This window comes from Poecile atricapillus, chromosome W (genome assembly GCF_030490865.1).
Source record: "Poecile atricapillus isolate bPoeAtr1 chromosome W, bPoeAtr1.hap1, whole genome shotgun sequence".
Lineage (NCBI taxonomy): Eukaryota > Metazoa > Chordata > Aves > Passeriformes > Paridae > Poecile > Poecile atricapillus.
In genome coordinates this window covers 21151743-21176184 of record NC_081288.1, presented here as the reverse complement: position 1 = coordinate 21176184, position 24442 = coordinate 21151743, and the positions used below count along the sequence as shown (strand labels likewise).

At 39.7% G+C, this 24442-nt stretch overlaps 1 protein-coding gene across 1 annotated transcript in view; it reads left to right on the top strand.

Annotated features, from left to right (window-relative positions):
- Nucleotides 1–24442, top strand: part of LOC131592178 (UPF0606 protein KIAA1549-like) — a 142499-nt gene that overhangs the window by 99672 nt on the left and 18385 nt on the right. Inside the window, exons 11-14 of the mRNA XM_058863506.1 lie at nucleotides 13226–13428; nucleotides 16784–16908; nucleotides 21404–21609; nucleotides 23332–23555. Of these exons, the coding sequence (XP_058719489.1) occupies nucleotides 13226–13428; nucleotides 16784–16908; nucleotides 21404–21609; nucleotides 23332–23555 (758 nt within the window). The remainder of the gene's footprint in view (nucleotides 1–13225; nucleotides 13429–16783; nucleotides 16909–21403; nucleotides 21610–23331; nucleotides 23556–24442) is intronic.

Here is a 24442-nt window from a genome sequence, read left to right as displayed (position 1 = left end):
TTTCAAGATAATTAATGATGTGAAAGATGAGAGAAACAGAAAGCGCTTGCACTTCCAAAGCAGTCAGAACAAATCAATAGTAACTTCCACTTGTCTCGTGACTGCAAATCGTGTGTCAGAATGCAGGCTGGCAACAAGTGGTACCCTTTGATGAACACCACCCCCTGGTATCTTGTTTCACCTCTGCTGTGGTAATATGTAACACACCTTTTTTGACTGAGGAAGTTCCCCTCAGTAGTTTTGACTAATTGAAGAAGGGTCATACAAAAGAAGCAAGAGAGGACCAATACCCTTGGTACACTCTTTCATCACATTTTCAGTAACCTCTCTGCTATCACAAGTTTTTTTGTAAGGAAGCAGTTGGGTTGTATTGGCTGTAAGGCCAGAAACATCTTTTATATAATTACTTCCTTTTAAGAAAACGGCTCAGTTGCTTTTCCCCACTGCTTCCACAATATTCTTCATCTTAATCATTCATGAGTCAGAAGCCTCAAACTTGTTTATATGCAAGTCTCATTTTGGATTGCCTAGGGAACCTGTCACTTTGCCTTCTTTGAGAAAGTCGCTGTAAGCAAACTAGAAAGAACCAGTAAGGACATCTAGTTCAATCCTTGTGCCACTGGAGGTAAGGCAATAAAAAGTGTCTTAAATTTTTATCACTTTGCACTTCAAGCGACTGGAAGAACCTACTTTGCAAACTATTTCTTCCTTTCTCCAGAATAAAAGCAGTGCTCTGGCTTCCTTACCATCAAGCTGTCATTTGGATTTCATGTCTTCAAACAGTAGGTTGGAATTTTGGGTTGGAATAGGGTTTATTTAACTACCACCAAAGACCCCCAGACAGTCAAAACAGCATACAAATTATTAGGGACATTTGGTCAGATCCTGCCCTCTAAAATTGCCTGTGTATTTTATACTTTTTATTAGAGTAAATGCAAAGAAGTGATCAAAGGAGTGTCATCATGTGGCCAGGGATTTATGTCTGTAAATAAAGTCCATAAAAATGAACTAGGCTTCCTCTTCCTCACCACAGCCACAGTCATTTCCATTCTCTATTTTCAGAGCTTGACCTTGGTACTGAAGGAAGGTGAAAGCATGCACTACATCTGTAAATAGTATTTAGGTTAAAGATCTGAGTTTTTCTCTTGGAAACTATATTTCATTTATAAAAAACATAAAAATGCATTTATAGTGTGCTAGCTCTTCTCACTTCCATTAATATTTATCAAAAAATTCATGTAAATACAGTTTTTCATTAGCATATGTATGGCATATCCATATTGGAAATAGGCCATACTTTTCAACCTTTTAATAAGTCTGTAATGTGTTTTGTGCTTGAAAATGTGTGTTGATTGGCAGATAAGAAACTGAGACACCTGTTTCTTGTTCAGCTGATACCAGACATACTGCTCTGGTGGATCTCCAGGGGTGTCGCCAGTCTTTCTTCAGTGTCTTCAGTTAGCCACTTTAACATAGCAGTTCAGTCGGCAGCATAATAATCCATTAGAATTTACAGTAATAGCTGATAGCAAATTATGTTACCTGTGACTTAAAACCTGGAATGGGCTTGGGACTGAGGGGGAAAAGCCTTTTTTTCTTCATGCTGAGACAGAGACAAGACTAAAAGGAACATTGAGAGAGAGAACTCTGTAAATGTACTGTAAATGCAAATGGCATAAATAAGTGACAGGTTGTGCAGGATTATTCTTAGTTAGAATCTCTCTTACAGAGTTGCATTATCCTCTTCAGAGAGATTCTTAGAACCTACAGATTTTACTGGATTCTAGAGCCCCATGTTTCAGTCATGTTTCTTCTCTTATTTCATTTAATTGTTTCATTCTGCTTTGAAACTCCTGGATTTTCCTGAAGTGTTTTAGTATTCACTCAAACAATATAAGTTTTATTTTTAATCTTTTATAGGTAAGGGTTTACTTTTACAGAATGAGTATGATTTCTGTGGTCCTATCACTGCCATTAAAAGTAAGTCACAAGCTTCATAACCTCACAGCCTCCTTCTGATGAAGGAACCCAGTACAATTATCTACTGGCAATTAGACCCTACGTGACTTTTGGGTGTATGGGGTATGGCTGCTTGGGTACACCTTGGTGAGGGGAGGGTCAGGAGGTAGCTGTCCTACACAGCAATTCAGTCATACTGCCAGCATATCATGCCAGCACAGCTAACTAGCTTTGGTCCCTTAAATGCTCTGTGGACACCCCTTTAGAATAGTTGGGTCACAGTCCCTCACTTGTGATGGTCGGTAATAGCAGATTTCCCACTTGAGTGGACATGGCTGGGTTGAAAAATGCCCAGATCCTGTGGTGACAAGTCCACAGAAGTACCCAGGACTGCATCAATATTTATGTGCCACAGTGGCCTTGAAGCTGGGCTTGTGTCCAGATGTGCTGCTTGGCCCTACCCTTAAGGGCAGCTTATTCTCAAAGGTGATATAGATAATAGCAAGGATAATGTTTCTTCTAAGATTATGACACGGGCAAAGTGGACTGTATACAGCAAAAGCCTGTCCTGCACATTGGCTGTACCACCCCACCAGTTTGTGTTCTTTCCATCTGGCCTTCCTGCTTCATTACAGGATCAGTGTCTTGCAGACAGGATGGCACAAGGATCTTGCTTAAAAAGGCTCATAATGTCACTTCCTGCAAAGGGTATAGAGAGGGATTTTTTACTTAGCTGCTGCCTCAGTGAATATCAACATAAATATGTGGGAAAGAAAACTCTGTGGGGACTGATACTAGCAAAACCAGGTTCCATCATAAAGTAGGAAAAAATAAAGGAAAAAAAAAATCTCTTGAAGAGATTATGATTTGCTAATCCATCCCTTTGCGTCAAAACAGGATTAATAATACCTGTAAAATGCTAGGTTCCCTTCTCCATGGTGGAGATTAAATGGGAAAACATGCTTAGATCAAAGTTACTTTTATGCTTTTTAAACAGAGAGTTAAGTTAAGGAAACAGGGGAGAGCAATGAATCTATGCAAGATTCATTGGTCTGTGCAAGGATAATTCTTTTGAAGAGATGATACTAAGATATTTAAAGGGCACATCAAATATTCATGACTTGTTCTGTAAGCCATAGCATCCTACTGGAAATTCACCTTGATGTGACCTGGGTTGTTGCACTGGATTAAGATGTCTTTGCCTTATGAAGTAAAAAGATGCACAAGTGTTATTTTTAAATAACAAGATTTTTCTCTGTTGCCATTGCCTATATCTGCCATAACATTGTCCCAAGCTTTTTTTTCCTGCAAAGAAGCTGTGCCTTTTGTGGGCTGCTGAATTTTTGCCATTGGTTTCTTCATGAAAAACTCTAAATTTCTTTAATGCCCAAACCATAATTTTACACTGTACCTGTACTGGGTTTCTGATGTTTTTGTGCAAAACCACTCCTCTCCTCTTCCCCAGAGAGCAAAACAACATTTTATGTGTTATCCACACTGGAAGCAGAGTCAGCAGTATTATTTCTTCCTCTGCAGATATCCAAAAATTAAAATGGAACCTGGTGCTCTAGGGGTTTCACTTCCCCTTCTCTGTACAAGCGTTTGAAGAAAAGTGTCAGATCCCTTCCTAGGACTTCTCAGAGGTAATTTCAGCTATAGACAATTATTCAGGGAATAATGAAGGCTCCCTGCCCTAGCGGCAAGAACTGGACAAACTAATTGGTAGTTTATTTAGAAGGTCTTGGGTGCTCTCCTGTAAATGCTGGGTGTGCTGAAGTCATTGCTTTCGCAGTGATAGCTTGGGGTGGCTCGCTCAGTTCCTTGTTTATCCAAGGGTGCATCCTAAAACCCATGGGAAAGAATGCCTGCTTCTCCAGTCAGATGTCACTCCTCTCTGGAGCCTTCTGCATGCCACTGTGCTTCTGAGAGACTGAGTATGTCCTTCTGGTCCAGTGTCCCTCCTGTGTGTGTTTACACGTGGCAGAGGTGGAGCACCTTCTCCTGGAGCTGCAGCACAGGTAATGCCAGAGCTGGAGTGCTGCCAGTCTGTCTCATGTGCCAGCACAGCTCAGCTGAAATGTCATCATCACCTGGGGACTGTCACCAGCCCTTGCATGTCCGCTCTAATCCACTCACGGTCACAGGTAATGAGTCATGCCTCCTGCAAGATGGCTGAGAGGCACTTGCATGAATTTTTATTTCCCCCCCTCCAAACAGGAATATCTGATATCCAAATGTCATGTGTCAGGTGTAACTTTAACACCTCTGAACTGAGAATTTTGCTTATTATTGTATAGTCAGTAGACTATCTCTTGGATGTTCCCAAGATCAGAGGCCAGCCCTGCTGGAGGCTAAATACTAGGCTTCTGCTCCTGATGCTAAGAATTCTTGTGATGTTTTGATATCCTGTAATCCTTTTGTTCATCTGTATAATGTCAAGGCAACAGCTCTGCACTGCAGAAAAATTCCGTCAAAAGAGACTCATGTTAAGAAAGGCAGCTGACACCAATCTTACAAAAACTACTTGAAAACTGACATGAGTTTATGCAAAAGATTCATGTTTGCATAACAAATACCATTCATTTCTAATAGCTACCTTGACTAACTATCCAAACTGTTGTCTTTTTGGGGATGGCATACAGGATCTCCTTCAGAGTCAATAGCTGGCTGCTAACAAGGGATGCAGTATTCAACATCTTAATTACTTCTGAACAATACATTCCTCTGATGGCAATTCCTCTGAAAGAGCTTTTTTTTTAGTAACTCTTCTTCTGTAATGAAGATTAACTATTCATAAATGGTAGAAATAAAATACCACACGTAGATATATTGTTTATACAAATAGGTATAAAAAGTAAAATGTCTCCATATACTTTCTTAGAAACATTTGAGTATTTGTCTTGAGATCATTCCAAAGGGCCAGCTAGCCCAGATGCCACAAGGAAAAGCCTAGAGAAGGGGAGAAGGACAGGGCGAGTATATGGATTGCTTTGTGTTGAGTAACTCTTCAGCCTCCAGTTATTTCTGCTTCAAGGACTGTATCTAGGAAATGATGATATACAGCAACCCTCAATATACTTCTTTCCCATGAACTTGTTTGGTCCTTCTGAACTCATCTCAGCTGCAGACAGGGATTTCCACAGCATGCTATGTGCTACATCATCTTGTTTCACCCTGCTTTTATCCTGCTGTTTCTGAGTTTTCTGTGATGCCCCTTAGTCTTTGCATTGGAGGGGACAGGGAACAGCTAATTCCTAGGCACTTCATCTTTGCCAATCCTGATTTTATAGACCTCTGTCATATTGCTACCTCTGTCATCTCTTTTTCCAACCAGAGGAGCCCCAGGTTTCTAATCCCTTCTTTTGAACTGGCATTTGCAACTTTGAATAATAACGTGAACATTTTCTAATTCTATTCAATTCATTTTAAGAGGGGGGAAGTAGAATTGAATATGCCATTCAAAATGTAGGTGATCAGTGGATTTATAGAGTCATGTTTATATAGTGGTTACTTTTCAAAAGGAGTTAAACAAAAAGAATCTGTTTTCAAGATACAGGCAAATGTTGTGCCATGCTAAACATAATAAACCTCTGAGATCAATACTGGGGAAATAAATTTTTCTCTCCTAACAAAAGACAATAGAGACTCTGCCATAGAACCTAGCTGTTTTGGGAGGATGGAAATGCACCAGCATTAAATCATTATTGCCTAAGGTTTTAATGTGCTACCCACTTGTGGTTGAAACTTGCCGTTTCATTTCAGCAAGCAGAATATTTCTGCAGTATATGGGAATGTACTTTCTGTGCATGTTAAACCCCTCTTAGGTATATAAATGTGTGAATCATTGAACACAACAAAATACCAGCATGAAAAAAGAAATGAAAATTGCTGACCTATGCTTTATCTTGGAAGTCTTTAATTAAAAGTGGTAGCACTTTTCTCATTATTTGTAGAGGATGTGGTTTTTGACTGTGTTGTCTGTATGCTCTGTGCAGATGGTGAGAGCCATGTTAGAAGGTATTTGTTTGCTTCACAAGTTTAGAAAAGAGTTCCCTGACTTTGTAATTTTTTTATGTGCTATCTCTCTTAGAGGCTGCAGTTGTTTCTTGGAATTATGTAGGTGACCTTAGAGGAGTAATTGTTTAATATAACTTGGGGATGAAAATCTGGTGAAACTGAGGCAGCAGTGACCTGTCTATTGTATAAAGTTGCCAGTCTTCTTCTAGCTTACGCCTGACACTTCCATCCAACCAGTGTGCAAAGGAACCTCACAAACTATGATTAAGATAGTATCCACCCAGCGGCATTTCTGTCTGAGAAGGAAAGCTAAAACTGTGTGTGATTCAGGAACAAAATTCTGCCTGTTACAGCAGTTATCTCAGCAGCCTGTGGGCATATATGTACTCAGAGTTATGGGCTTTCAACAACATGATCCCTCTTGTATTTTGTGAAATTTACTGAGCTGTCATGGTAATATTAGTGTGGCAGGAAGAAATGCACAAAGGAGAAGAAGAGGGATGATGAAAATCCACGGGAAGAATCTGTCTTAAGAAAATATTTCAGGACAGGTGTCTTGAGAATCTCAGGCTTTATAAAGTTTTGTAAGTTTGGGGGTTTCTTTATTTGTTTTTAATCCTACTCCAGAAGCAAAATTCTTGAGGTGGTATTTTCTGTGGTATTCCTGCTTTCCTTACTATTTGTTTGGTGGTAAGCAGTGATACAGTTCTGACTTTGCAGTGGAGGGAGGAAGGACCAGAGCCTGTACACCAGCTTGTTCTGATTTTCTGTGCCAGTGCTGGCCATAGAGTGTGCTGCTTTTTCCCAACTTGATGGGAGAAACCCAGGCAACTGTAAGCATATTTCTTTTCCCCAAGGACAGGTTTGCTCAGCTGCTTTACCTATTCCCAGAAATGGTAATAGTTGACCGAAGTGCTATTGGGATGACAAATGGGAAATGCAATTTGTATAGAGTTACTTGGTCCAAGATAAGAAACTGGATAATGTTTTGTACATGCAGCCTCTTTTTTGGGCCCTCAGGTCTCAAAATTCTGTTTCTGGTTTGAGGTTTGCCGTAGAGGGCACAGTCTGTAGTGGAAGGGTGGTAAGAAATAATAAATACAGGGAACTCTCATTGCACATGCACTTATTTTTACCTATAAACACTGTTAATAAGTGAAGGTATTTAAATTAGAGACTTCTTTTTGTTTTGGTCCCTAAACATATTTTCTAAACCAGCAACAGTGAAGGAACCCTTCTGCACATTTCTCAGTTGTGCTTAGTGTTGGGGTTTTTTTAAAGTAGACTTGGAAGAAGTTTGGCTTATGGTACAAATAGGTTGCATCATATCCCATGTCAGAAGAGAGACACAATGGCACAAAAAGACCTCAAGAGATACCGATGGGTATTTTTTCAGTATTTTGAAGGTGGCTATGGACTCAGAACTCTCCTTCTATGAGATCTTCTAATATGCTTTTTTCATGAATGAAGGTGTTTTGTGTCTTAAATCAGATATTCATTATTGTTATTGAATCACACATATAAATTGTATGCCTACTTTACAGGCAGTCCCTGACCATCATCCCAAAGGGGTTTATGTCGAAGGAGAGCAATGCAAATAAAAATACAAAGGTTGTACTTATGTGGAAAGATACGTTGGAATGATAATACAGAAATGAGCTGAGTAAGAAAATGACACTCTGAAAGATGAACATGCCTCAGTACTTCTAAATTCTTACTTCTTGGTAGGCTGGTGATTTGAATATCTTGTGGAACAGTGTCTGCAAACCATATGGATGAATAATCCTTGTGGGAATAAGATGTAGAGAACTTCTTGGATGAGATAGTAGACACATGGTGAAAAAAGAGTTAAAATTAAGAGGACACTACCAAGCACACAAACAACTACAAATTATTATCCTTTTTGATGTGTCATGAGAGTAATACAGTGAATTCACACTAACCCATGTTATGGTGCCCTGGGGATATGGACAAGAGTTTGGTGGTGTGAATATCAGGTTGTGAAGTCAGTTGGCAGTAGCTTTAAGCTGTCCTAAATCACTGACTTACATCTTCAAGCCACACTAATTTTAAGAACATTGTGTCTCATTTTCTTGCTATGTTTAAGCTTGTAGACCTGTTTTTTTGGGTTTTTTTTTCTGAAAGGTTTCTTTATCCTGTAATATTCTGTATGGTAGCATGATAGTAAGGTTGTAAGTCAGCAGGACTTGCAGGGATTCTTGTCCTGTTCACAGGTTATGCACTGACACTAAAGTACATGCTTAGCTCCTTTGTTTCCTTAGAAATTTATGTTAACAGCCCCTGCCCAATTCACCTGGCTCTACAAGGAACAAGGCAAAACCATGGTAAAAAATAGAAGAAAATGGTCTTAATACATTATTCTTCGTATTATGTCCAAATTCAGATGCTGCTTGTAGAAACTACAGGGAGAATACTGAGTAAAGTGTATTTCTTTTCTTCTGCTTTCTGCTGAAATTACTCACTGACCTGTGAGCAGCATTTGCTTTCTTGAGAAGATAGGTTGTTGACATTCTTGGTGTGTCTCTGCATCCAACAAAACAATATATTGGCAACCATTTTGTATTTCAGTGTCTTGAGCAGCACTGAAACTATTATCTGCTTTTATGCAATAAGAATTGACTGAGGTGTACAGATTTTGTAGGCTTCTGCAGAAATTATTGGATTTTTCTGTGAATTAAGCTTCAAATACTGGTTTGGTTTTTTTGTTTTTCATTCAGTATGTAACAATAGAATTAAAAACTCTCAACTTAGCAATATGAAATCATCTTCCTCTAAGATTTTGGCAGGTTCTGCATTTGTATAATAATACAATTCCTTATCAGTGCAGTAATTTAGATATGTTCATTTTGGTGGCAAGCTTCAGAGTAGTTTATCTCTTTCCCTTTCACAAATATGTTAGAGATAAATGAAAACTTCTAACAACTTACATTTAAAACAAGAAATCTTTGCCAAGACTGGTTTTGTGCAGGGTAAAGGCACCTGAGGCTGGTGAAAAGATGCTCATTTTCAGTACCTGAACAAATAACAATATCAGCACAACTTAAAAAGTGCTCTTAGGAATATAGTGCATTCTTTTCTTGGTGGTTATTAACATATGAGTAGTAGATGACAGATCCACACGTGGTATCCTGACTACCAGTCCCAAGATGAGCAGAGGTGATGCAACCTGTTACATAACTTGATATAAAGAAAAAAAATAATTCAGCAGGTGGCACACAGAAATTTCTGAGAAAATATTGGAAACATCTTCAGTCAAGATTAACACCATTCATTTCACTGAGTCAGTGATCTGACTGTCTTAAAGAAAGCAGAGTTGTGGTTCAGTGTCCTTCAGACACTTCTCACTGAAAATGGACTTTGGCTGCTATAATTTCTCAGTTAAAAGTCATAATATTGCTGTGGTCTGTGAGGAGAGGTAAGAGAAGCACAGACTGTTTTTAAGAAAACAAAGCAGGCTTATGTCAATGTTATTTCTACAGCAATAATCCTATTGGTATTTCTGTTATTTTAGTAAGTGAATTAATAAGTGATTTTATAATTTTTTGAGGACCATCTTTTCGTATTCAGTCACATATCGGTGTACATATACATGTTGTATACGTATGTATTGTCACAGTTTTCTATCACGTTTTTTCATTCATATGCAGAAACATACACAGGTGCATACAGTCTCTATTGGCTGGAGCTGGTAGTGCCAACTTAATGTTTTTTAGCAGGAGATATCTAGAAATGTTTGTACAGAACTCCGAAAGACTTGAAGCATTCGGGCCATTTCCATTCAATATCAGTTTCATACTGAAACTATTCTTCAGGATGAGCAGAAGAGTTTGTTTTCCAAAGAACAAGGTTAAGAGAAAATAAAATGCTCTGTCTGAATTTTAAAAATTGTGTTGGAGAACCTCTAGTGCACGTTCTGAACCTTAGGGGCTGTAGGGTGTGGGAGGAAAGAGAGCAAGAAGGTTGTTTGGTATGAGGGAAATGCTTTTGCTGATTCTGTGGGGAACTGCCAGTTTCTGACTTAAGTTTAAAAACTTGAGGAAAATGTTTGCATGGGATTGACAAAGACTTGTTAGAGATTTACCAGGTAAATAGTCAGAGGATTGCACCAGTTCTGCGCTTGTACGGTCTGTAGAGTAAGGTGTGTCCTGTAAAGTTGAGAGGGTTTTTTTGTGTTGTGTTACACAGAGCTTGTTATGACACCAGGTGTTAAAAGTGTGAAGACAGATGAGCCTCAGGTTCTTGGATGCTGTAACATCCTGGCACTGGCAGGTGGCAGGAAGAGGGAGAGACAAGAGAGGGGGGCAGAGAGAATTGTTCTGCCTGTCAAGGAAAAGACCATCTGAGGAGTTTACTTGGCTCCAACTTAAGGAAAATACAGCTAGAGGTTCTGTGGTACCTGGGGTGATGATAGCCGAGATTGACCAGTCCTCTGTTGCGAGCAAGCATCCATGACACCCTAAAGTCTTAGCCACCCTAGCTTTAAACATGCATTAAAGATTCATCCCCTTCTCCTTTCAGTGTGTGTTTGCCAGCTTCTGTGTGAAGTGAGGTGAGGATCCTGCTTTTACAAAGAACATTCTTAGATTCTTTGACTAAAAGTAGAAGGCCCAGTCTATGCCAAGGATTCAGCAGGGTGGGAGAGAGCAAGACTGTTCCTGTGGAAGAACTGAATTTATGATGTTCTAACTCAAGGCTTCATTGCAATGCCTGTGTGTGAGAGAAGATCCAGTTGTGGTTGTTTCAGATAATCTTAGCTGCCATTTCTTACAGTGTGAGTGCTGGTCTTTGCAGTACTGACAGCCTTTTAGTTCAGCTGCTGTGTGGTCTGTCTGCAGATAAACATTCATGGATACATATGCTGTGGCACATGTGCATGTACACATAAATATATCTGTTCCCGTGACTGACAAAAGGTTGTGTTGAACTGCAACTATGAATAAGACTATTGAAAATTAAAAAATGAAAAATGTATATTTTTATATGGTTTTTTTATTCCCAAACAGGTTTACAATCTCAGTCTGCTAGAGTGATTCCAAGACAGGTTGAAGTTCATGCTTCAGACATGCTGCAATCTGAGTAAAACCATACTGGTAACTCCAGTATTCCTGGACTCTTTCTCTTCAGTTGTCCTTCCTCACCTCACCCATCACACTGTTCAAAAAGCAGCAGTAGCTGCACAGGTTGATAAGAAAAGGGTAGAGCACCACCAGTTTTTTTGTGGAAGAATTGTGCCTAGCACATGGTGGAGACTGTCATCATCTTTGGAGCTAAGGGGACTGGAGTCTGCGGAGGGGAATGTAGTGAAATAGAGGATGGGATCATCAGGAAGCAGCAGCAGGGCTGTGCAGGCAGGAGGGGGGAGTATGAAGAGGTTAGAAGAAGGGAAGGCACTGAAGGTTCAAAGGAAGAGTGTCATATAGAGGAATATATTCTCTGGGAATAGACATGACTTGAAACAGGCTGTAAGTGAGGTGGGGTAACTAAGAAGTTTGAATAATCAAAGTGGTGCAAGCTGGCCTGATAATTCTGACAACAGAAGTGAAAAGGTTGTCTTCAGAAGTATTTGGGGGAGGGGGTGGGGTTTTTTGGAGGGTTTTGGAGGAGGGGTTTTATTAAGTAAGCAAGATCCTGAAGGGGAATGCTTAGCATCTGAAGGGGGGAAAATTTCAGGAAGGCTTCACTGGATGACAGTGACTCAAAAAAATGGAGACACACCTTCACCTAGTGTAGCTCCTCAGTGCCTTTTTGAATCCGTGGTTGCAGTTATTTGCATTAATTCAATAACTGAATCACTCATAATGCTGAATTGAAGGGACTGTTGTAAAGCTCAGGACAAATGGACATCGCAGAAGACATCCAGGTCTGATCAAATAATAAGCTTATTCATTTTGTGAGAAATTAACTCCAAAACCTCAGCAGACAAGCTGTTGGATTTTACAGAAGAGCTTTTATTGCCATCTACTGGTTCAAATAGGCAGCTTGCTCAACTGCATCGCCCTTTCTAAGAACCATTTGGAAAATGTTTGCTTACTGAGAAAATATTTTGAAGAGATTGTTTCAGAATATTCCTTAGGCAAGCTTATCTTTGGCATGACATCAGACGAGTCTGTTTGCAGTTAGCTATGTTGTCGTGCCAAGCCTTATGAAAGGGGGTTCATTTAAACATCTGGAAGCCGGCGCACCCATAAATGCACTCCAGCACACGATTTGCTTTGCAGGAAATGGGCTCTAGGAACACACGGAGGATTCTGTGCGTGTGGTGTGCAGCAGGCTGTGTGTGTGTGCACCTCCAAAACCGGAGCTGTTAATGTTTCTTGCTACTTTCAACTTCCAAACTACGTAAAATTGAGTGGGGTTTGAAGAAAAACTTTCTCCTAATTAGTTCTTCAGATTTTCCAATTACTCCAAAGCCCCCCAAAAAATCAGTGGAGTGCTTGAAACTTGGAGCCTTGATTACATCTGAATCAAGGCATTGATAAGGTGATACTAGCTTTTTTTATAAATACAGTTGTGAAAGAAAAAGGCTGAATTGTGTGTCTTTCTCAAGCAAGGTGCCCATAGAATAAGATCTTTAGGATAATTTCTCTAGATTCCAAAGCATTTTGCATATTTTTTTGTCTGTTCAGTATGGAATTCCTAAGAGATTTTCAGGTTTTTTTCTGTAGGCATCAATACTGGCTGACAAGTCATTGCCAGGCTGCTGTATAACTCAGATCTGCAGTGTTTGTCTTTCATCAGATGAACTAGGTGTTTGTACAAGCACTCCCAGATTTGGGGAGCTCAAAATGAGAAAGATCAACAGTGACATTATTTAAATTATTTAAAATCCTGCATCCATTTTGGCTGGAAGAAATGGAAATATTATCTGGCAGTGGTAGCCATTTCAGTCTGTACACAGGTGTCTACAGCCTTGCACTCATAAGTACACAAAAAGCTCCTCACACAATGATTAAACCTAAGGAAATAACAGTAAAAAATAGTAGCAGCATCAGAAGTCTATTTTTTAGCTAGATTTATTGACTTGGAATTTTAAATTGTGTATCATATACTTCAGTAAGGTGACAGAGCTGTGGAGAGTTTCTTTTTCTTTTCCCTGGCACTCATGTTCTGTTCCTGAGACTGCCATAGCCTGACCATCCTCTCAGTGGCCATTGTTTGCAGATCTGAAAGCCTTTGTACTCATTGTCACTTACTGTTCCTGTTTCTTGTCTTTGTTCTTTTCTCACAGCTACAAGCCCCCAGTGTGAAAGGCTTTGATTTTGCTAAGCAGCATCTGGGCCAGCACAATAAAGATGATGTCCTGATTATCCATGAGCCAGCTCCTTTACCAGGACCTATTAAGGATACTACCCCATCTGAAAACGGAGATGTGCCCAGCCCCAAATCCAAGACTTCCACAAAGCCTTCAAAGACTGTTCGACACAGAGGGAGGTCAGTTCACAGAGATAAAAACAAATTGTAGTAGACAACAGTTTATTAAGGGCTAGTGATTGCTGTATTCTTAGGGCAATTTCAGTGGAAAGAACTGTTCCAGAGCTCCGGAACTCGCATTTTCTAGTGAGCCACCACTGTTACACCTCGCTGCTCATTAGTACTTGCTTGTGAGAATTTAGTGTTCATTTTCCTTTTAAAGGGAACATACCCAGTTAAGAGGGGCATTTAAGACACTGCTGAGCTGACTGGAGTCGGGTCATTGCCTGCTCACTGGAAATCCCAAGTCTAAGGTTTCCAGTGCAGTCTCTTTGTGATCTCTAGCTACTAAGCCAACGTGTGGTTAAAAACAAATGAAAACCACTGACGAAGGATAATGTGTTTCAATCACATTAATAATGATCAATATATGTATGAAGAGTCGGGATTTCCAAAACCAAGCCAAAATTCAGGGAAGATGCAGAAATGTTCTTATTTATGGTTATCTGTGGGGGTCTCTTAGCAAGTGAGCCTTATTCAGAAACAGGAATGGTAATTCACAGCTGTGCAAATGGAGGAGAGTTGTCAGCCATCAGCAGAATCTTCCTAACCTATTCCAATAATCACATGATGTGACTGTCCCTTGCTGGAAAAAATCGTGTTTGTAGGATACATGATGTAACAAAGCTATGTGGTAGAGATGGATCTATGCAGAAAAAAATGTGGAAGGTAATACATGGGAGAAGAAGTGAACTCTAAGAAGACCCCCTCTGAACTACTCTTTCCAGTAATTCTTCTCCCTCACTCGCACTTCTTTGTCTCCAGTTCTGCATTCCCTATGCCTATACCTATGTGATTCTGCACGGTGGGAGGAAAAAAAGACAAACAATCAAGGGCAGGGTTGGATGAGCTGAGAAAGAAACTAATGGTGATTATTCTGACTGAGCTGCAGGTCTCTGCAACACGGCTTGCTCCTCTGTTCAGCCCTCTATGCTTTGTCCAAAGCCCCAGTTGTCTTAAGATCCTTGCTTCATCTTCCCCATGTGGGCTTCACAAAGCTCAGTTTCCCCCTTCCAAGCCTGTCCTAACTCCCTACAGGCCTTGTAAGTAGAAGACTGTGATACAGTGGAAGGTGGGCAAAACTGGAAAATAAAGGAAGAAAAATGAGATATACTAGTTGGTGTGGCTTACATAAATTAAAACAAAGTAATATAAATCTGAAAGACAAGTGTTTCTGTGTTTCTTTTAAAAACTTCAGAAGTGGCCTAAGATAGAGATGATATGTGGGGGAAGGGAAAGCATCTCTATTTATATGCAGATAAGCATAAGAAATAAGTTTAAATTTGAGGTTGCTACTGTATTTCTTCTAGAATAATTCAGAAAATTAAGCAGGGGGAATTTCAGAAGCCAGCATTCTAATGAATAGCCTTCCCATTGTAGAAGTCCACCAGGTAATTCAAGGGTGATTTGCCCTTAGTGAAGCCATGTTGGCTGTCACCAAGCCCCTTCTTATTTTCCGTGTGCCTTAGCGTAGTTTCCAGCACAATCTGCTCTGTGATCTTCCCAGGCACAGAGGTGAGGGTGACTGACCTGTAGTTCAGACACTTGAAATGTTTTCAAAAGAGCATCTCCCACTTCTCCCTCATATTCCATTAAGAACAAATCTTCCTTTTGGTTTAACTATGGATATGTTGCCATCATCTCCCTGCCATGCTGACGTGCCCGTGTCAGCTTGCCGTTTGAAACATTTATTCCCCGAGGCAGAAGTTGAAATGTGAGATGGTGTCATACTGGGTTGTGTTGGGTTTAGCTGCTTGATGTTTTGTGAGGAAACACAGAACCCAGTTCATCACAGTTCAGGTCAGGATTGTATGTTACATGCCAGGAATCTAGCGGTGATGTGAGTACACGTTCTATATCTGTAAGAAACAACAAACAAGAACAGCTGAGTTCGGAAAGCTCAGCATCCCTAGGCTCCAGCTGAGAGCTGGACCTGCTGTTTTGACTTGAGAGTATACAACTGCATATTCTTCAGCACTTAGAAGAAACAGCTGATGTTGACTCAACAGTATTTATGTTCCTATAACTTGGTGACAATTTGGATATGCTGAAAAAAGAGTATGAAGGGAAATGCAGAGCACAGTGCGATGAAACAGAAAGTCAGTAGGAGATCTGGACACAGAACTCCAGCCTCATACTCTGCTGAACCAGGACAAAGCTGATGGAGATGATAGAAAAAGGTGCAGTGATGGAGATCTCTAAGCTCATTGAGGACCATTTAGCCTCTTTTCCCTGCTATTGTTTTTTTTAATTGGGATATGACATTAGTCTTACAGTCCTGCAGATCAGGGTATTGCTTAGGGAGGAGAAAAAGGAAGTTGAATTCAGAGCTACAAGGAGTAGATTTAGCTTCAATGGACTTGACAGGCTTCATACAGTTATCTTAGTCTGTGAGCTCTAGGCAGGTTGATGTTTAGCCAAGAGCCCTGGTAACTAGTTCAGATACCCATCTAGCCCAAGCAAATCCTGCACAAATGAGGTTAATGCACAGACATGTGCACACTCTCCATGATTAACTCCCTGCCAGAATAGAATATGAGTGTTCACAGGACAAAATGGTTACTAGAGACACTATCACAAAGGCTGATCCCATGTGAAAAGACGGGCTTTGGTGTCAGGCAGGGGTGTGGGCCCTGTATTTTTTTTCTATTTTTATACTATCAGAATAATTTTACAGCTGAAGTATTTTGTTAGGGAAGATGAAGTATTCATACTTCAGTACAGCTGAAGTATATTGTTGGGTATTTTTTTTATTTTTCTATCTTGCCTACAAAAGCTGCAAGCACTGAGATTGTAATTTTTAGATAACAAATGTTCTTAAGAATTGTGTGACTGAATGGAATAAATACATAAAAGGAGCATTTTTAATTGAATTTTTGAATTACATTTGACTAGTCAGGAAAATATTCACATAGATTTGTATTGTTAGCAAGAGAACACCAAATTAGCAAGGCTGAATGTTAAACTAGTTACCTTTGTAGGTTTCACATTCCTAATATAATTGTTTTCTTTCTGAGAAGTAAATTGCTAGTTAGAAATGCAGAGCTTTTTCTTGTAGTGTATTTTAAAGGAAAGATTACTTAATAAAAGTGTTACATGTAAATCGTTTTGAGGTCATTTTTCACACACAACAACAGTAGCATCATGGCAATGAATATCCAGCTATGATAATGCATTCTAAATTTACTTATAAACAGAGGAAAATTTTAGCAGACTTCACAAGATATTTTAGCACAGGATTCTTTGTGTGAGAATTATACTCCCTTGCAAACTTGTGTTACATGTTGGTTTGTTTGTTTTGTGACATTTGTGGCAGAATTTCCCCATCAGATGCAGAATCCACAGCAAGTGAGCAATCCAGCGGGAGAGAGACAGGAGAGGAGAGTGCAAGACCATCAGCTGTTGCAAACGAGGGCAAGCCACGCAGAGCAGTGAAGAAGGGTTTGTTAATTTTGTTTTTTATCTCCTTGTGTGCTCTAGTGCTTTACTCAGGTTGAAGAGTTACTCTGGTACTGTAACTTTTCTAAACTCATCTTTTGCTGTTGATTTTTCTGCTTCTTGCCACAGAAAATCCCTTCATATTTGGTTTAGTTTCTTCTGTAGAAACTGAGCTATACATTCCTTTCATTCCAGCAAGCTTTTGAAACAAATGGCTTAGCAAGAATGAATCTTGCCTCCTTTTGTCCCACACACACCCCCAGCAAAACTCTTTCCAGCAAGGCCTAATTGTGTCTCTCATGGTAGCAGAATTGCAGACAGTTACATGGGCAGCAGAGGTCACAGCAGGACTTCAGGCCACGGGTCTGTGTGTGTAACAGTACCCTTGAAAAGTCATATGAAAAGAAAAGACACCAGAGAGGTAAAAGTTTTACAAATGAGTTGTAATTCAGTCATCAAAATGCCTGCATGATTGTACATTAGAATGATCAAAATGCAATGCTACTGTGTTAATAACACTGGTATTTTTTTATAAAGAACCATCTTGCTTCCAGTTAAAGTGCCAGTATTTTTCTTGGTAATACTCTAAAATATATATATTTGTATATTTGAAAAGATGGGAAAACATCTCAGGAGGGTTTAAGTGCCTCCAACCTATCTGACTTGAATTCTGTTGCTCTGTTTTAGTGTTATCCCATTTCTTCTTACCTGGGGACTCCAAACTCATCTCCTAATTTTCTATCTGGCTTAAAACTTTATGTAACGTTTAACATTTCCTTTTGGTGTAGAAATGTTACACGATGCTGCATCTGAATTACCTGGTAAAGGCAGCAAGGAGACTGTGTAAAATGTGTCCTTTCTACCTATCATGCCCTTACTGGGTAAAAGGCACTATTTTTTCAGCATTTGGTGCCTCTGGTTTGCAAATTATAGGGACTATTTTTAGCATTCAGAATTGGAGGCACTGTCTGCAGAGAGCTCTCTACTAAATGAGAGATTCAGTTTCCTTTTTGTGCAGCTGAGATTTGGCAGTTTGATCCAAGTTCACGCATTTCATTCAAAAGTAAATGCAATCATCTTACTGCTGTGGATTTTCTCCAGTTGCCATTCTAGCTAAATTTGTCATAATTACTGTGTTGTCTCTTCTTTTTCCTTTATGTTGTCAGGAGCAAACAGAGTGGGTAAGTAACCAGAGCTGGTAGTTGAGTACAAATATGAATAGGGGTGTTGGGGTAGCTGCAATTATGTCTTAAGCATGGAAGAGCTTGTCTTCTAAATCTAAGAAAATAAAATTGCTTTTGAAGTATTAAAAAAGTCTCAGTAACACAAATTATAGTAATCCACCACATTTTTCTAATGTTTTCCTCCCAGTTCTTTCAAATTATTGAGGAAAACATCACCATGAAAGAAGCAAAACTAAGGCAGCTGTTGGTCCTGAAACCAGCTTTGTATAAACAAGTTGGAGATAATATTAGAATTAATGTCATTACTGGAAGCCCAAGAAAAACACGAGCTACCTGCAAAGAAACACAAATATTCTGTTGTGAACCAGCGTTTTCTCTGCCAGGATTGAGAGATGGCAAACATAGGGCAGCAGAAACCTGATGCCTTCTTTGATAATGTATAACACATCTAGTGATAAAATAAGTGTCCTTTGATAGCACTGACATCTCATAGTAGCCAACCTTCTGTCCATCCTTCTGTACTATGCTGCTTTCCATTGGTGGGTGTAATGAGCCATCAGCTTCATCCTAGGGATGTCACCTACTGGGATTCACAGAAACTGTGTGAAATTTATCTCTAATTGCATGCTCTGGAATGATTAAGATACCAGTGGATGAGTTGAAGAATCCCATTGGCTTTATCTGATTTTGGATGAGGCCTTATGCACCTTGGTTGCTGTGTCTCTCGAGGGTGCAGGAAGCAGTAGCCTTTCTCTGTCTCCAGCTGTATTGATTTTCATATGAAATCATAGCTTCCTGACATTTCAGTTCAATTAATGGCTTCAACTGAAGGAGCAGTGATAAACATTGATCCTGACATGTGACCTATATGGACTGGTTGTTAAAATACGGTGTGACCAGTGTTGGGGTATTAAGTGCCTCTCCATTATTTTTTAGCCTCAGCTAAATTATTCTGAAATCAGAATTTCATTTATATAGTGCCATTCAATAGCTTTATAATGAAGATTGTCTAAATGTGAATAATAGTGTCATATAAAAACTTTGAAATGAGAAATTATGCTTATTCTCTCCGTCAAAACTTCTACAGGACCTTGTTCGTGTGTTGAGTTAGAAACCATTTCTTCTTTTGCTGTATGTATAGAGTCCTGTGCTGTTCCTGACTTTATCTACTTTTCTTTACTTCCATCTTGGTTTGTATTTATAGACACATTGAATGTAGGCAGATGGGATTTAAAGCTCAGATGCAGCTTATGAAGGTTTTTTTGTGTGTATCTTTTCTGCAAAAAGGACTTAACATATGATATTACTGTAGAGCCTAACCAAAATTTGTCAGTGGGACTTCTGTTTTACAAAACAAGTTTAAGAACCCTTTCAGCTAAGAGGCCCATGCCAAGCACTTGTTTATGTGTGCAGAAGGAAAAGTTATGGATGAAGTTACACAGATTCAGAGTGAATGCTCAGTGTAATTGAAGATACTGGACCTCGTTAACCAAGCAATACGAAAATGTCCATAAAATTTTATGTTGGAGGTCAGTGAGCTTGGGAACGGTGCATAGAGTAAAAAGGTGAGGAAAAAATGACTAATGTGGAAGATGGATGCAGAAGTTCAGATTTCTATTGATTACACAATTGCTCTGAGGGATTCACACTGACTCTACATATCTTGTGTCCTCTCTGTGAGAGGCAATGCTTGCACACTTCTGAGAGATCCATGAACATGGGGCTGTGAAGATGACAGATGGTTAAGATGATAAAAATAGCTACAGAAGAGATATGGATATATTTCATTTAGGCTCTGTGTCTTGCAAAACATTTGGGACACGAAGGTCTTGAATGGAGCTGTTTACCTTCTTTTTAAGAACATTTATATATAGAAATCACATTTATAAATGATGCATGCCTTTTATAAATGTGTATGTTTGACAATGCTTTGATTAAGTTTGAGAAATATGAATAATAGGGATTTTGCTTAACTTGTGGCCAAACTGCTTTCCAGCCCAGAAGTAGTGTGCTGTGACTATAATAAAGCATACTATTTCTTTCTTATCATGCTCCTTTGTTGTGTTGGAAGAGGGAAGCAAAGGAGCAAGTGTTCTACTGTGACCTTCCACAGAAGATAGGATTCACTCCTCTTCTGAACTCTATCCTGCATTACCAGCACGTTGCACAGAATCACAGCAGTGACTATTTTATTTCCCTTCCTGTCTGTTGTAGTGGGATCGTGTTGATCAACAACATTGATTCTGTATCAGAATCAAATTCGATTTTCCTCCTGATTTGAGTATTGAGAACCACATCCCCTTATTAGAAGTGTGTGAAAACATGTGTGACTGTGGCCCTCAACACTGTTGTGTTCCTTCATAAGGAGAGTCACAAGTGTTGATCTCTCATTGCTTGTATTTTGTGGTGAAGAGCAGTTTGAGAATATGTGGCTTTATCACATGGATAAGACAAAAGGTTTTGAAAGTTTTCAATAGCTTTTGCAAGCATCATCTGCATAGCAGTTTCTGATAAAGGTTAATTCAGAAAAAACATTACTAAATCTGTGCTTAACTGCAAATCACTGGGGTGATCCTGTGCATTTCAAGTCTTTTGAGGGAGATGGCCCGTTTCTATTGAAGTAATTAACTGTTGGCAGGACCTGGGGTGCACTTCCATGCATTCTGGTTTTCATAATGTCTTTTGTTGATTGTATTTGAGTTGGTTTAACCTCTTCAACAAATTACAACATGACAGTATTTATGCAGCTTGCTTATTATTATGTGAACTATTTATCCTGTCACAGAGAAAAAAATCTGCTTTAAAAGCGTTAATCAGTAAAATGTCTGTAAAATCTTTGTGTTTTGTGCAGATTTCTAAGGGTTTTTTTGTTTGTTCCTGTATCACTCCTATCACTTAAGAAATGCATTTTGCATTGAGACATCTTTCATTGCTCTTTCAACCCCCATTTTAGCAATTTGCATCTCCTTAAGTACTGATAAGAGGAATCATTAGCAGAATGCACTTAAACAGCTTTTTATGGAGTAAAGTAGATTGAGATTTTGGGGGTTTGCAAGTGCCAAGAGCTTGATTTACAGAAATTAAGAATGACAGCTCACCTTCTGGAAATATAATGGGAAAATGTTTATAATTTGCAAACCACAGAGTAGACTTGTTGTGCACTAAATGTGAGTCAGCTGGAAGGCCTGTACAGCAAATTAGACACAGATGGAAAACAGGGTACAGTTTTGTAGCACAGCATCTGTAGAGCTTAACATTTGACCTTGATAACCCTGTCTGCACTACTTCACTCTGTATTGGTTCTGGTGATTTAGGACCTCCTCAGACCAGCAGTGGAAACGAGCAGCACTCCTCAGCCTCTATCTTTGAACATGTGGATAGGATGTCCCGTTCCTCAGATGCCAGCAGACGGGTCCCGAGCAAGATCCAGCTGATTGCCATGCAACCCATGGCAGCACCTCCGGTTCAGAACTCGGTGCTCTCTGATCGAGTAGCAGAGACCAACAAAATTAATAAAGAGGTATTTTTGAAAATGCTTTGAATGTTTTTGGAGGAGTGTATGCCTAGACAAAGGGAAATTGAAAAGCATCCAGTTTCTTGTTGTCAGGAGCTCCTTGTAAATCCCTGAGGAGTTAAATCTTGACAAGTTACCGGAATAATCCTGTTTCCATCCAGAGAAATTATCTGACCTGTTTCTAAGAGATGCCTAAACCAAAATTTAAACACAGAGAGGATTTGATGGTCAGATACCTTTGTATTAGCATCCTTTTGCCAGTCAGCAGGACATGACTGAAAGAGAGTTGTGCTAATTAATGTATGAGAATTGGAACATACGGCCCACCCTGGTTTTCATTCTACACTATTCTTTTACTTTTCAGAACTCAGGATGTTGGTTATAAAAAGAAGTTATCTCAAAACATTCTGGCGTGTGAATTTGCAGCCCAGTTCATAGCTTTCAACTCGTAATGTGTTTACCTGACAGTAAATATACAAAATTTCCTGCTCTCTCTGAGGCTTGTGCTACTGTAAGCAGAATATGAGCATGCCTGGGGCATGAGGAAAGATGATGCACTGTAAAACCACATCATACACTGCCTGACAGTAGCACATACCTGCATCCTGGTTTGGTACTGGGTGTAAGATGACCGTTTTTCCTAATTCAGAGTGGAAGATTACTCAAACCTGTAACTGAACTTCATTAAGAATCTGTTTCTCAGTGCCTTACTGAAGAGAATATGTAAATCGAGGATACAGAGGCAAGAGGAGCCACAAAACAGAAATTTGTCTATATGGGCAGGACACATACAATTCTAACTATGAACATAAAGAGCAAGTCTGACTTGTGTCCTATATATGGGGGTTGTTTTGGGGTTTTTTTGGATTTTCATGAGAGAATGCACAAAAATCAATTTTTATTTGGTTCTTAATTTGCTGATGCAGATGTGTTCCAGAACTAGTCCAGCACAGGCAGTGCAGTTGTTGTACCTAATCTAGTGCTTAAGTGCTTACCAGTGATAAGAATTGTATCAGTGGATTTTGGGCCAGGACTTCCAAAGTGTGGTGTTACAACAGCTTTACCCAGATAATGAGATGCACTCCATGAAATTTGAAAAACGGTGGGAGAGAGGCCTGAAAACTCAGCCTCCAAGATGATGCAGAGCTGATAGTGCCATGTTCATCTGGGGATCTGGGCGCTTGTGTTGCTCCTGTGTTCCTGCATAGCATATGGCACAGCAGAAGCACTGAGTTATGAGCTCAGTTGGCTCTTGAAATTCTTGCTTCTTATGTGATGAAGGTCATTAAAGGGAAAGGGTGGCAGATTTTAACACTGTTGATCAAATATCTATCTGCTTGCCTAGCATAGCTAACTACAGCCTGGTTAGTCTTATTTTTTCAGAGCAGTGTTACGTCTGGCAGACAGCAGGAGTTTTTTGTGTTCCTCCTGCCTTTTGTTAACAAACTGCCACTACCCTCTAATTGCACCTGCTGTGCTGGCAATCGTGTTGTGTATAATAGTACATCTACCTGGGGAGACAGTGGGGAGACTGCATAATATCCAGGAAGGAAAGCGTGTTCATAAATGGTTGTGTCTTATTTTAATCCTTCAGAGATTCGGGGGAGGGAGGCAGAGGCAGGCAGAGAGGTGGGTAGGAGAGGTTTGCAGAAGAGCAGCAAAACCCAATTTGCAAAATATGCAGCTGAAAAAATATTCCTCCTTGTTTTTTTCTTCTCCTTCCTTAAGATACAAACAGCCCTGAGGCATAAATCCGAGATCGAGCATCACCGCAATAAGATTCGCCTCCGCGCCAAGCGTAAAGGGCACTATGAGTTTCCAGTGGTGGATGACGTGGTGGTGGTTGACTCCAAAGAACAGCACAGAATATACCGCAAGGCACAGATGCAGATTGACAAGATCTTGGACCCTGGAGGCAGTGTGCCTACTGTCTTCATAGAGCCCAGGAAGAGGTAGGCATTCCAAAGATGCAATGAACTATTTTCTTTTAGAGTCAGTGCCCAAACTACATCAAAACTGTACTTCTTAACTGTCAGAGCTTAAAATCATTTTGATCACTAGTTGAATTTGAGTTATCTAGGTGAAAAGGATTGGGTTGTTCTAAACACTTTTATTTATTTCAGTATATGCCGCTATGTTTTGATTTCAAATTATTTTTTTCCAAGTTCTAAGCAGTGAATTCTTGATAAATAAACCCAAATGCATGAAAACAGTCTTAAAACAATTTAGTGTTTGCTCTGCCATTTGTTTTAATAATTCCTGTGTGTGGTGAAGAGGGATTAAAATTGCAATATCTGCACTGAGAAAGAAACCTGCGAGTAATATAACCAACAAGTAATAATATTTTTTTTTTGTAAAGCAGAAGAGGGGGTGGGGAATATGTAAAATAAGGAAAACCTTGAACAATCTAAAAACCATAAAGATTCTGATTGTTAAAGGCAAATTCACAAATCAATGAGATTACCTTGAGGGAATACATAAAAGGTTATAAGGCACATCTGTCAGCCTCACAGACCTGCCTTCCTGGCCTTGTGTTTGCAGAGAGTTTTTCCTGGGTTTTGTATCGGGCTTATGAATACAGGCACTTTGTTCCTGGAGCACTGATGCCCAGTGGGTGCTTCTGCACTGATAGAAAGTAGCTTTTCTCCAGTGGTGTGGGTTCCTCAGCTGGTGGGGTTAAACCCTCTGGACGAAGCACAAAGCTTTGTTGGCAGTGTGGTCTGTTCTGTGCCTGCAGATGTGTCACACTTTGGGCTGGGGAGCTGGAACACAGGACAGATGAATGTAGGAGGGAGGTGACTCTGGAGAGAATTTAAGGGAAGAATGGGATGTTTTGGAG